General features: G+C 43.4%; 1 protein-coding gene across 1 annotated transcript in view; it reads right to left on the bottom strand.

The window, feature by feature from the left end:
- The window catches only part of LOC149081560 (guanine nucleotide-binding protein G(s) subunit alpha-like), a 34,339-nt gene extending 23,742 nt beyond the window's left edge, over nt 1-10,597 (bottom strand). Inside the window, exons 1-3 of the mRNA XM_089238501.1 lie at nt 10,367-10,597; nt 5,156-5,281; nt 303-375 (exon numbers count right to left, since the gene is read on the bottom strand). Coding sequence (XP_089094627.1) covers nt 303-375; nt 5,156-5,276 — 194 coding nt within the window. The 5' untranslated portion in view covers nt 5,277-5,281; nt 10,367-10,597. The remainder of the gene's footprint in view (nt 1-302; nt 376-5,155; nt 5,282-10,366) is intronic.
- Nucleotides 10,598-12,537: the final 1,940 nt, after the last annotated feature.

Genomic DNA, 12,537 nt, shown 5'->3' with positions numbered 1-12,537 from the left:
TTTTTTTCTCTCCTCGCCCCCCCCCCCCGACTTAAGTGTACCCATAGGATCTTATGTTATACTCGTAGCTTCTATCACCCCCTGGACCATTCCATCTCCCACCAGGGGGATACTGCCCATTTTGGGAAACACTGGTCTGTATGTTTCATTAGAGGCTACCCGTGCACACATTTGTTTCCCTGAGCTATTTATTCACTGGCTTCAATTATATTATATTGACAACAACACCTTTATTATAACACTGCGATTTTGGTTTTGTAATTAATATTAGAGACGATTATATATATATATTATATACTCACTCATCCGAAAATCCCTTTATATGAAGAATCTTCATCTGTTTCAGAATCGTCGTTTTGCCTGATTCGCCAGCACCTTGCCAGAAAACCCAAAATAGAAAGGTTAATTGCTAAACGAACGAGTAACGGCCGTTTCACCGACACAGTTTAAACTACAATCGCGCGCAGGTTAAAGGATTAGAGATCGACACAGATTGGTTAAAATCCTGTTAAAAATTAAACCAATCCGTTTCGATCTCATCTCCTTTCACTTACGATTGTAGTTTAAGCTGTGTCGGAGAATTTGGCCGTAATTTTTTTGTATATGCGACCACCTTTTTTTAACTGAATCAAAGCAGGGCCCAGGAATTTTCGGACTTCTATGGGGGGAGGGGTCTATTCAGGGTCAACATGCGCAGAATTAACAGCGCAAAAAACCGGTTTTGAGGCGTGACTAGCAAAGTACGGGTGATTTCAATGGTCGATTTTGCGTAGCCACACCCCAAAACCGGTTTTTGCGCTGCGGAATTCTGCATAGTTCTGAGGTTGTGGATCCGGTGCTTCTGGTGCATCCTGTTTTGTTAATTTTTGGATTTGGTAAAATATGAACTAATTGTATGGAGCAGAGGTTTCCCATTCGTCAAAGCTCTAGCGAAACCCTTGATAGTTCTGAGGCTATTCAACGGAACCCTGCATGGTTATTAAGTAGTATGACCGCATAACAGGTATTTTAGAGGACATAATCCACGCACTTTCTTTCATGAAAAATATCCCATTTTTTTAATGATACTCACGCAATTTTTAAATTTTGCTGAAAGTGTGGATGAGGGTGATATTTTAATTTCGTAAATTTTAATGTGATAATTATATGATCAAAAATATGGACACCGTGGTCCCCTGCGTTAGCCGGAATGTGTGCCGCCAAACTCGAGGGACACCAGATTTTTGTATGGTGGGATTCCAGTCCATTCCAGGCACGCCGGAAATAGCGAGGTTTAATAAGGATCACAGTATTCCATTCCGATTTTTGTAATGAAGATATTTAAGAATTTTCCCAGAATCTCTGTGATTCGAATTACCCCGGCACATTCTGGGTTCCCCTCGTTGTTTCCCGGCATGCCAGCTAATGCGGGGAATACGGTATTCATCCTATTGTTTATATTCAACTCAACGCAATTCCCTATATATGAATCACCAAGATATCGATATCGCATTCCTTTTGATCGTTACGGTTGCCATAGCTGACCATAATACTTATGGTTAGCTATGGTTAATTATAAATGACCGGACTTATCACACAAAAAATACGCCAACTTGGCGATGACCTCGAATCATAGTGGTCGATATATAGAAATAGGGTCATAGCTAGCCATTCCTGTGTCTTGTGCAAGAATTTAGGACTCTTCTGGACCATTCTTGGGCTCCTTCCTAGTGGGCCCAGTGCGGGTGCACCTGCATAGTTACGGCTCTGTATCGGGATATATACAGGGATCAAATATATGTAAATGAAATATAACAAAAGGTTGTAGTTGCAAAATTAAGAGATATTTTCGATGATATATAGGGATCGATATATAGGGGCTGGCCAAAGCCCGAATTTTGGACATCAGCCGGATCAACTAGGCCGGCCAGTTCGTGAGCTTCCCCAACTTCGGGCTTTGGCAGTAACACATACATGCTCAACTCATGCCCCGCGGGCCATGCTATTCCACCACAGGCAAGAATTTGCATTTGTTTTGTACTCGACCCCCCCCCCCCCGGTTGCAAGATTGACATATACTTCCCAAGAGAATGTGCGTGTGATCGTCGTGGCATGACAGGCCAAATGTGACTCTCGGAGTCATCAGATGTAGCCCGTGACCTCAAACATAATTTCGTGAAAATGAACTATAAGCAGCACATTTACAGACCATTTAAGTGATCCTCCGCACAGTTCTAGGGCATTAAAGTGGCCCACGGTGCAGTTCCATATCACTTAGGCTATTTGCAGATCACTTAAGTGACCCGTAAAGACGGTGATTTTTTTAGATGATTTTAAGTCAGGGCCGTAACTAGGATTTTTGCCGCCTCAGAATTTTAAAATTTGATAATTTTATAACACGATGATCTTCGTTCCCACCTAAAACAGACACCCCCAAAATTTTGCGGCCAGGGGCAGTTACCCCCACCGCCCCCCTCTAGTTCCAGCCCCCCGCTTAAGTGACCCGCTTCATATTTACAAATCACTTGAGTAACCCGTGACACGATTCCAAATCATCAAGCGGCGGCCATCGGCACATTTATAGAACGCTGAAGCTGAAGTGACGCGTGGTACATTGGCGAAATTAAGGCAGCCATCTTCAACATGTTGCTCGCGAGCACCATGGTGCTGCCTTAAGCGCAAAGAGTGCCCAATGCTCATGCCAAATTTCGTGCTCACGAGCACTTGGTTAATTGCAATTATCAACTCTTCAATTAAATACTCCGTAAAACCCAAGAAAAACGATTACATGTAGATGTCAAGCATACGTATGTAAACGTTGCCGTAAAGCGTAAATGCTCAACTCATGGCCCATGGGCATAATGTGGCTCTCGGAGTAACACGATGTGCCCCTCTACTTCAATCCTAATTTTATAAGAACGAACTCCGTGACACACGTCCAGATCACTTAATTGACCCGTGCTACATTTCCAGATCACTTAAAGTGACCCGCGGCATTATTTACAGATGATTTAAATGACCAGTTTTAGATCACACAAGTGGATCGTGGCATGTCTACAGATCATTGAAGCAGCCGGCGGTAAATTTACAGATTACCTAAGTGAGAAGCAGCACATTCACGCATCACTCAGGCGACCCGCAACACATTTCCAGACCCCTTAAGTGACCCGCAGCATATTTATAGATCACTCAAGCGGCTCACAACACATTTCCAGATCACTTTAGCGGCTCACAACACATTTCCAGATCACTTTAGCGGCCCATAGCACATTTACAGATCACTTGAGTGGTCCCACCGCCTAGTTTCAGATCATTTAAGTGACCCGGGGCACATTCACAGACCACTCAAGTGGCTGTCGAGTACTTAAGTTTCCCGCGACACGTTTTCGAACCGATAAAGTGGCCCGCTACACATTTTTAAACCAATGAAGTGACCCGCGACACTTTTCAAACCAATGGAGTGGCACGCCATCTCCCAAACTTTGAGCACCCTTGCAGTAAGGGGTGTCCTTTGTTTGATGATAAGTATAGGCACACACACAGTGCTCGCGACTCGAAAAAGTTTGAAGATTCCTTGACTAAGTGGCCCGAGACACAAATTTAAATCAATGAAGTGGCCTGAACTCTCCTAAAGGTTGAGAGATCTTGAATACATATTCTCAAAAATATTTTCATATTTTTGCGCCATCTATGGTTCATAAGTACATCTAGTTTTATTTACTGTTCCGCGGGATGGGTGTAACTGTGTTAACATTGGTGAGTGATTGGCACTCACTCAGTATGACACTCGTGGGCATGGGCCCCACATGGGTGGGGTTGACAGGACTCGAAACAATTACCGTAATTTTTTTGGTTTTTCATGCTATATAAATTCACTACTGAAGGGCCCGTGAAAGATCTCATCCAGGAACCCTGCTCCAGGATGAAGGGGCCATGCTCATGGGGTTACTTACTCTGTCTTTCATACGGTCACTCAATCGCTCATTTATCCCCTCGCTTGGTCACTTATACGGTAACTCACTTAGTCACTCGTGTGGTTACTGACGCACTCACTCATACGGTCACTTAATCACTCACTTGGTTCACTCACATTCATACAGTTACTCTTTCACTCTGCTCTGACACTCACTTGGTCATTCATGTGGTTAGTGACTCACTCCATCAGTCATACAGTCACTGGCTCAACCACCCATTTACCGTTTCACTCATATGGTCACTTAATCGCTCACTTACCACTCATATATGTAAGCTCACTCACTCAGTCGATAATACACCAATTCACTTGATCAGCAATATGATTATTCACCCAATCACTTGTGAGGAGGAGTCAGGAGTGAGTGAGCAGGTGAGTAAATGAGTAAGTAAGAGAGCAAGTCAGTAAGTAATAAATGAAGGGGTGTTAGAGACTGAGGGTAAGAGAATGAGCAAGTGAGTGCCTCATACGGTTAGTCACTCAATCGATCACTCACTCGGTAACTCATTCACTCCTTTCTCTCGATCATTCATATTGCCACTCAGTCAGTCATTCACATGGTACTCACTCATGGTTACTCATGCCACTCATCCGGCCACTCAGTCGGTAATTCATACGGTTACTCACTCACCCACTCCCGCAATTACTCATGAATTTACGCATTCGGTCATACATACAATCACCCACTAGCTTTTACCCTAGTGCAATCACCATGCCATTCGGTCACTCCCTCACATATTCACTCACTTGCTCAATCACTCTATCACACACACAGTCACTCACATATTCAATTACTTGCTGAATCGCTGGTGACGTGATTTTCCCAGCGGCGATTTTTTCGTCGGTTAGTAGTTGTCGGTGAATTTTCCTATCAATTGAACAACTTTGATTCAAGTTGGGAGGGCCCTCAAATGTTTTGCCCTGGACCTCTTTAGTCAATATAGGGCCCTGGCAGAGGCACCGATATGAAGAAAACATTGGGGGGAAGGGGGCCTGAAAGTTGCCAGTCCCGTATCAACGGGACTCAAACGTATACTCAAGAGGAGGAAGGGTGTGAGGTATTGTATATTCATTAATTATACCAGGGGCTCAGCCCCCACCCCCCCATAAAATTTATTAGGGGGCTCAAATGGCCTGAGCCCTTAGGTTCCGGCACCTATATATGGGCCCTGGGTGGCAAAATTTTGAAAAATTATACTGTACCTAGCAAGAGAAATTTCATCGTCTTGCGATATTCGTCCATCCAGGAGTGGATTTCTTTGTCCAGAGCTTTACTCTGCCTCCTGTTCTGGTCTTCGGTTTGGCAACAGAACATGGTTGGCATGATGACTGAAAGATAAACATGAACATGATTCGCCGCACATCAGAAATCCAAGGAATAATAATAATGCTGTTGAAACTAAAAAAAAAAATTAACCAAATTGGGGCATTCCGTGTGGTGCCGTCGAATCCAGAGGATGCTAGAGCAGTGTTTCCTCAACCTCTTTTTTGCCCATGGCCTTGTTTGAATCTTGCATTCAACTCGAGCACATCTCAATTCTATCGCCATGCAGTGCCGTCTTAACGCATGGGCCCACCCGGGCCTCAAGAGAAGAGGGGCCTCACAAAAATGAGATCCGGTTGAAATTTTCTAGGACTTACCAGGTAGAGCCTCCGAAAAAACCACTTGGTACGGGGGCCCATGATACCGTTAAGACGGCCCTGTCGCCATGGGCTATTTACTATCTAGTGAGTTGTGCCAGAAGTGGAAGTGTGTGTACTTAACAGTCTGGGTGCGTATCTAGTGCTCTGTCCGATTTTTTTAGGGCTCTCCGAGACCGTCCATCCCTTTGGGAAAGAGCGCAAACCATCCCAAGATGATTTCTCTGGGCGGTCATGTCTGTCTGTAGCGTTGTAGGCCTGTTGCTCTCTGTAGAGAGATTTTTTAATGGGAAGATCGGCTCGCATACGCGCCTTGAAATTGGGAACCACAGAAAGCCAACTTTAGTCGACCACCACTGTGGCGCCAATGGGGTTCGAACCCGGGACCTCGCGATGCGAGTCCGTCACTATGACCACTCGACCACCACAGCGGTTCTTTTTTGAATCATATTTTCTTCTTGTGGACTCCTGTCTTATCCATTTCCCCATAACCAGGACTTCCAAGGAATCATGTGGAAAAAATTGGTCTGGTGCATAGAATATGCAAGACAAAATCATTCGCCCTCTCCCCGACATGAAATATCACCCTGGATCATTGCCTACCATGGACTGGAGTTGAGTGAGTTTCAATTTAGTGGGGAGGGCACGCAGGGACGTCTCAACATCATGGGTCCCAGAGCAAAAAGCTGGAAGTAAGCAGCTTATATTATATTTGCATGCTTCCTCATGATACCAGATCTAATCCCTTAGGTCTCCCATAAGCAAGAAGCCCTAAGTGTGATATTCAGATTGGCCCCATGCGTAAAGATGGTTCAAGCAGTGACGTCTTAACACAAGGGCCCACCCGGATGCCTCTAGTGTCGAGGGAGGCCTCTTGATAATGAAATCTGATTAACATTTTCGAGATAAAGGATTAAGTTTGTAAATTGGAAAGCACAGGCATATATATACTATATTTCTAATCCAGTAAAGTTCCTCAGAAAAATCGTTTTGCTCGGAGGCCTATGATGTTCTTAAGACGGCCCTGGGTCCAGGCTCTGCTGGATTCTGAAAGTATAGTCACAATCATACTTCACTTGGAAACTTCATTGCTTCTCACTGCCGTTTTTTTTTTCTTCACAGCTCTTCGTGGCCCCCCTTGAATGCTTATCATGGTTCCCTTTTCATTTGATCTTTCCTCGTGACCCCCTTAGAATGTACCAGGACCTCAAGGGGGCCATATGGCTCCATGTTGAGAAATACTGTGCCAGAGCACCCACAGTATTTTGTAGAGCTGGGTCCAGTAGCCACCAAAATTAATTTTGAAATCATAACAAAGCTCAAACAGAATACCTACGGGTTTGAAAACCTTCTGAGGCTTATGGTTTCGTGGAATACCACGGCTTCTCACAAGGGAAGCGGACAAGGCTTCAACCCGGAACCCATAAATTGGCCTATACAATTTTCGCAATATAAAAAATTCCACTTTTAAACCGATCTATTGAATATTAAGGCGTGGAGGCGGCTACACGTTTTGGTCTAAGGGTTGATGTAATATAGCTCAATTTTTATACGTCCATTTGACCAGGATATTTCTTATGATGATAATCATTAATTTGTGGTCCATGGGGATTGTGTGACCTGGATATTTCTACAACCGTGGATACTTGACCAGTATTCTTCAGCTGCTGGTCAGCGGTCCGGTCCGTGGGAATTTCCAACCGGTCCGCGGAATATTTCGCCCAATTCATGTAACTAGTACGTAATTTTAGATTTAATTTTAAATATTATACTGTATCTATATATAGGTTTTTATTTCTGCCGTCAGCAGGTTCTGTGAGCAATTTTCTCAATTCATTTATTTCTTGCCTGCAAATTACCTCATACATTTCCCAGGTCCGCAAATTTCTTATACTATTTATTTTTTCTCAAATTTATTCATTTTCTTACCGGTCTTGCAAATTGTTTCTTTCATTTTTTTTTCAATCTGCATAATTATTTCTTATATTTATTTACCCCGTGGTCGGCAAATTTTTGAAACTAGCTATTTTTTGCCGGTCCGCAAATCATTTCTACTATTTATTTTTTATTACATTTATTTATTCTTGTCCGCAAATACGCCCTTCGTCAGCAGGGGCAATCACCTATTTTGATGCCCTCGTACAGTACAACCTCTCAATAACGGACATGCGATGTATATAATTCCCCGTTATATGCGGAGCGGTACGATATACAGTGGAACCTCGTTTATACGATTTTAACAACTCTACGACGTTTGGTCTTCGCAATCTATTAGCGCCCACTTCTAGAACAGATTGACAACAAATAGCGCTGTGGTGGTCGAGTGGTTATAGTGACGGGATTCGAACCCGACGATGCGAGTCGGGTTCGAATCCCACCGTCGCCGCAGTGGCGGTCGGCTGAAGTTGGTTTTCTGTGGTTCCCAACTTCAAGGTGCAAATGCGAGCCGATCTCCCCGTTAAAAAGTCTCGCCAGAGAGAGCAACGGTCCTACAACGATAAATCATTCAATCATAACACTTCACTCATAGTTAGAAAAACTGGTGGCAGATGGCAGCACTACACATAACAAGCATTACAGAGAAACAAAAAACTTCACGTCAGGTTTCACTACACGTACACGCACATTCCCGCATGTACCGATTCGTTGGGGGTTCCGCGGTGTAGCAGTAGTAGGTAGGGCCTCCAAAAAATGGCTCGGGGATACATGATGTTCTAAAGTCAGCCACCTCGTTGGGCAATTTGCCTGTTGTCGCGTTGTATTTGTATCAAAAATCCAGTACTATTTTTAAATCGATAGACTGGGGACTAGATCTCAAACTTCTTAATTTCAAAGTTTGTTAATGTCGAAATTTATTTAATTTAAGCCCAAACATATTCAGGCCCATTCGGTCGCGTGTCCCAGCTGCTGCTGCATCAGGTGCATTGCGTTACGAGACCAAAGTGTCAGTAGGCTGTTCATGCAAGAATCATAGAATCTGATTTCCATGACTTTGCGTGTATGCACAGTATATACTAGCAAAATGCCCAAGTAAACTATTCCGTAATTAGTGAGCTTCTGACACAACCCCATCCTTACACTCATTTTCGAATTCAACATTTCTTATAGAATGAGTTGCAACAAGCTGCTTAACTTATTTGGAACTGGGCCACTTGCCAACAAAGTGCAGGGCCTGTTCTTAATAAAAATTCGGGCTCTAGGCAACAACGAATTTTTAGAGGCCCCTTGTATATAGTGTTAAGGCGAAGGAGGATGTGGGGTGTGCCTATAATACAAAAAGCGACTTATTTTTGGGTCTTGAAAATGTATGGGCCCACACATTGCACAAGCGATAAATAAGCCCTGCGTAAGTATGTGGAAATATGCCGTGGACCATTTAATTAAAGTGAGGAATGTGCCACGGGCACTCAAGTACAGCACCCGAGGTCACTTAAATTATCTGTGAATGTGCTTCAGACCACTTGAGTGATCTGAAAGTGTGTCGCGGGTCAGTCAAGTGACCCAGGAATGTGCCTGGGGCCACTTAGGTGGTCTTGAAATGCACCGTGGACCTCTTAATTGAAGTGATAATGTGCCAGAAAGTGGGCCACTTAAGTAATCGAAAACAGCACCTCAGGTCACAAGTAATCTGTAAAGGTGCCACGGGCCACAGGTGATCTGCATATGTGCAGCTGACTATTTAAAAGAAGTGAGAATATGCCGCGGGTCACTCAAGTAATCTGAATCAGCACTCGAGGTCACGTAAGCGATCTGTAAATGTGTCGCGTGTCACTTAAGTGATCCAGGAATCCACTTGATTCATTTCCACACAATAAGATTTGAGGCCACGGGCTACATCAGATGACTCCAAGGGTCGCATTTAGCACACGTGCCATATCAGTTGATTTCGAGGGCTGCGTTTGGCCCGCCGGCCACGACGTAGAGCAAGGGTGTTCAAACTTTAGGAAAGGGGGGGCCACTTGATTGGTTTGAAAATATGTCGCGAGCCATTTAAGTGATCGTGAACAGCACCGCGGGTCACTTAAGTAATCTGTAAATGTGCCGCCCAAGGTTACTAAACCTAATCCTAGGTCCGCATGAGTGATCTGCACCTGTGCCACATGTCACTTAAGGTCACTAAAATATGCCGCGGTCCGCTTGAGTGATCTAGGGCTGTGTTGCTGGTCACCTAAGTGATGCATAAATGTGCTACGGATCGCTTTAGTGCTATGTAACTGTGCGCGGTGATCTCTATATTTGCCATGGCCCATGTCTTACTTAACGGATCTGTAAATTGTGCAACGAGTCATTTATGTGATCTGTAAAGTGCCGCGGGTCACTCAAGTGATGTGGAGCTGCACAGCGGGTCAATTAATTGCTCTGAAAATGAGCCGTGGACCATTTAATTGCTCTGGAATTGTGCCGCACGTTACTCAAATGAGTTACAAATGTGCCGCGGGTCACCCACCCAAGTGATGTGGAACTTTACAGCGGGTCGCTTAAATGATCTTTTTATGTGCCGCTTAGTTCATTTCCACAAAATAAGGTTTGAGTGCACGGGCCACATCAGACTACTCGAAGGGCCACATTTCGTCCGTGGGCCATACTGTGAGCATGTATGACTTAGAGAGCGATCTCCCTCATACAAACTATTCACGAATCAACTCCAGCCTCACTCATTTTCGGATTCAACATTTCTTATAGATAGAGTTGTCGAAGGCCACAAAATATTTTTTGACAGCGGGCCGCAAAATATTTAATCATCGAAATAAGACGCATTATATCGATACTCACCCTAATTGGTTTGTCACGTCGAGACTGTCGATTTATTCTAACAAATGAATGTATCCGCCATCGCCCACGAAAACGCCTGTTTGCACACACTATTCAATATTATTACTGATATTACAAAGTGGATGCAATCGCTGGTAATAAATATAACTGTATTTATTATCAACTGGGGTCTGCGAACAAGAGCAAGCCGATTGTGTTGTGTGTGTGTGTGAACTACGCTTTATCGCTTGTGACCCTCATGTATTGTCACGAACCCCTTATCTATCGATAAAACTCAGACAAAGGATCGCCCTTTTTACGCGAAAACTAAATATTGATAATAATAAGCTCCAATAGCGACGAAAGGATGACATAATATTTTTTGACCATATATGATCAACCCGTGGCCCCCCAAACATGGGTGGAGATACGGGGGAGGGGCGTGGGAAGGCATTGCCGTGCCCCCCGGCAATAATGACCGTGCCCCACCCCCCATCTTCCAGACTTGCAAGTCTATCTCTGCCTATGCCCTCAAAGTCTTCCTATTAGGCCCCGCAACCGGGAAACTAATTTTGTGAAAATTAATGAAGTGCCAAATTTACAGATAATTTAAGCGACCAGCGGCACATTTACAGATAACTTAAAGGACCTAGAGTGCTCCTCCGGATCACTTAAGTGGTCCGCGTCAAATTTCCAAGTCACTTAAGTGATCTGCGAAACATTCACAGATCCCTCCAGTGAGCGGAACAGTTCAAGATCACTTAATCGAAGTTAGAATGTACCACGGGCCACTCAAGTGAAATGTATTCAGATCCCTTAAGTGGACTGCGACACAGTTCTAGATCTCTTAAGAAGTCCGCGAACAAATTTAGAGATCACTTAACGGCCCACCGCACATTTACTGATCATTTAAAAAGCCCGCAGCGCATTAACAGATCACTCAAGCAGCGTTCGAAATCATTGGTGGTCCGCGATCAGTGATTAAACACTTAGAATTTAATTTAATTAATTAAATTTTGAAATTTAAATTTTAAATTACAAATTTTTTTTTAAATTTAATTCTAAATAAGATTGAGTCCAATGAAATCTCAACCTTTTGCTTGATTTCATAAAAATTGAACAGTTTCCTGTATTTTTAATCAATTACATTGATGTCATGGTATTTTACGATGCGCACAAGCTGTTTTTAATGCATTTTTTTGAAAATTTACAAAAAAATTGAGTACCAAAGATATGTAAAACTTTTATGCCAGCATAGGATAGCACATACTATCAAAACATTTGGAATAAATGGATAGTTAAATAGTATTTTTAATGATATTTCTATTAAAGGCCATAGTTTTTCCCCCATGTTATAAAAAAAAGAGGTACGAGACCCCTTAATTATTTCGTAATTAAGGTTTCTAAGGTTTTTTTTTAACAACTGGCTGTTGCGAAGATATATCTCGGAAAGAGAGGAAATTCAACTGCCCCTGCTGGGAATGGAACCCACATCCTTTCATTTTCCGGGTGAACGCCCTAAACCAATAGACTACAGAGGCACCGAATCGTTCACTCTTTCCTTGCAGCTCGTGTACACTGAAAGGGACCGTACATGGACGGCCGGATGAGACTCAGGCCAAGCTCACAACTGTTGACGCTGCCACCAGATGGCGACTTATGCAAGGATGACGTCACTCTCCGCTACCATATACTAGAACTCCTTAATACTAGAACTCCTCCCTATATGAAGGCGTCTTACCATATACGAAGGCTTTAACAACTGGCTGTTGCGAAGATATAAAGTGTACACGAGCTCCAAGGAAAGATTAAGAGATTCGGTGCCTCTGTAGTCTTGGGCGTTCACCCGGAAAGTAAAAGGACGTGGGTTCGATTCCCCGCAGGGGCACACAGTTGAATTTTCTCTCTTTCCAAAATATATCTTCGCAACAGCCAGTTGTTATAAAACCTTCGTATGGTAGCGGAGAGTGACGTCATCCTTGTATTAAGGTTTCTGTTTTAATCTCAGCAAAAACACTGCTCGGTATATTATACTTTCTTAGTAGCAAAATGTTTTCTCATAATGCAATTTAAAAAAAGGATTGTCTCTTCAAACTTGTTTATCGATACAGCCACAGACTCAACAGTGGTGGCTTCTCATGGAGGTTTAAGTACAGTTCTAATTGTTTTTTATGGCTTTTTGCAACCCGTGG

Source organism: Pholcus phalangioides, unplaced genomic scaffold (assembly GCF_987345545.1).
Source record: "Pholcus phalangioides strain wild (caught in Gottingen) unplaced genomic scaffold, Ppha-v1.0 ptg000010l_1, whole genome shotgun sequence".
Lineage (NCBI taxonomy): Eukaryota > Metazoa > Arthropoda > Arachnida > Araneae > Pholcidae > Pholcus > Pholcus phalangioides.
This window is presented reverse-complemented; position numbering and strand designations above follow the sequence as displayed.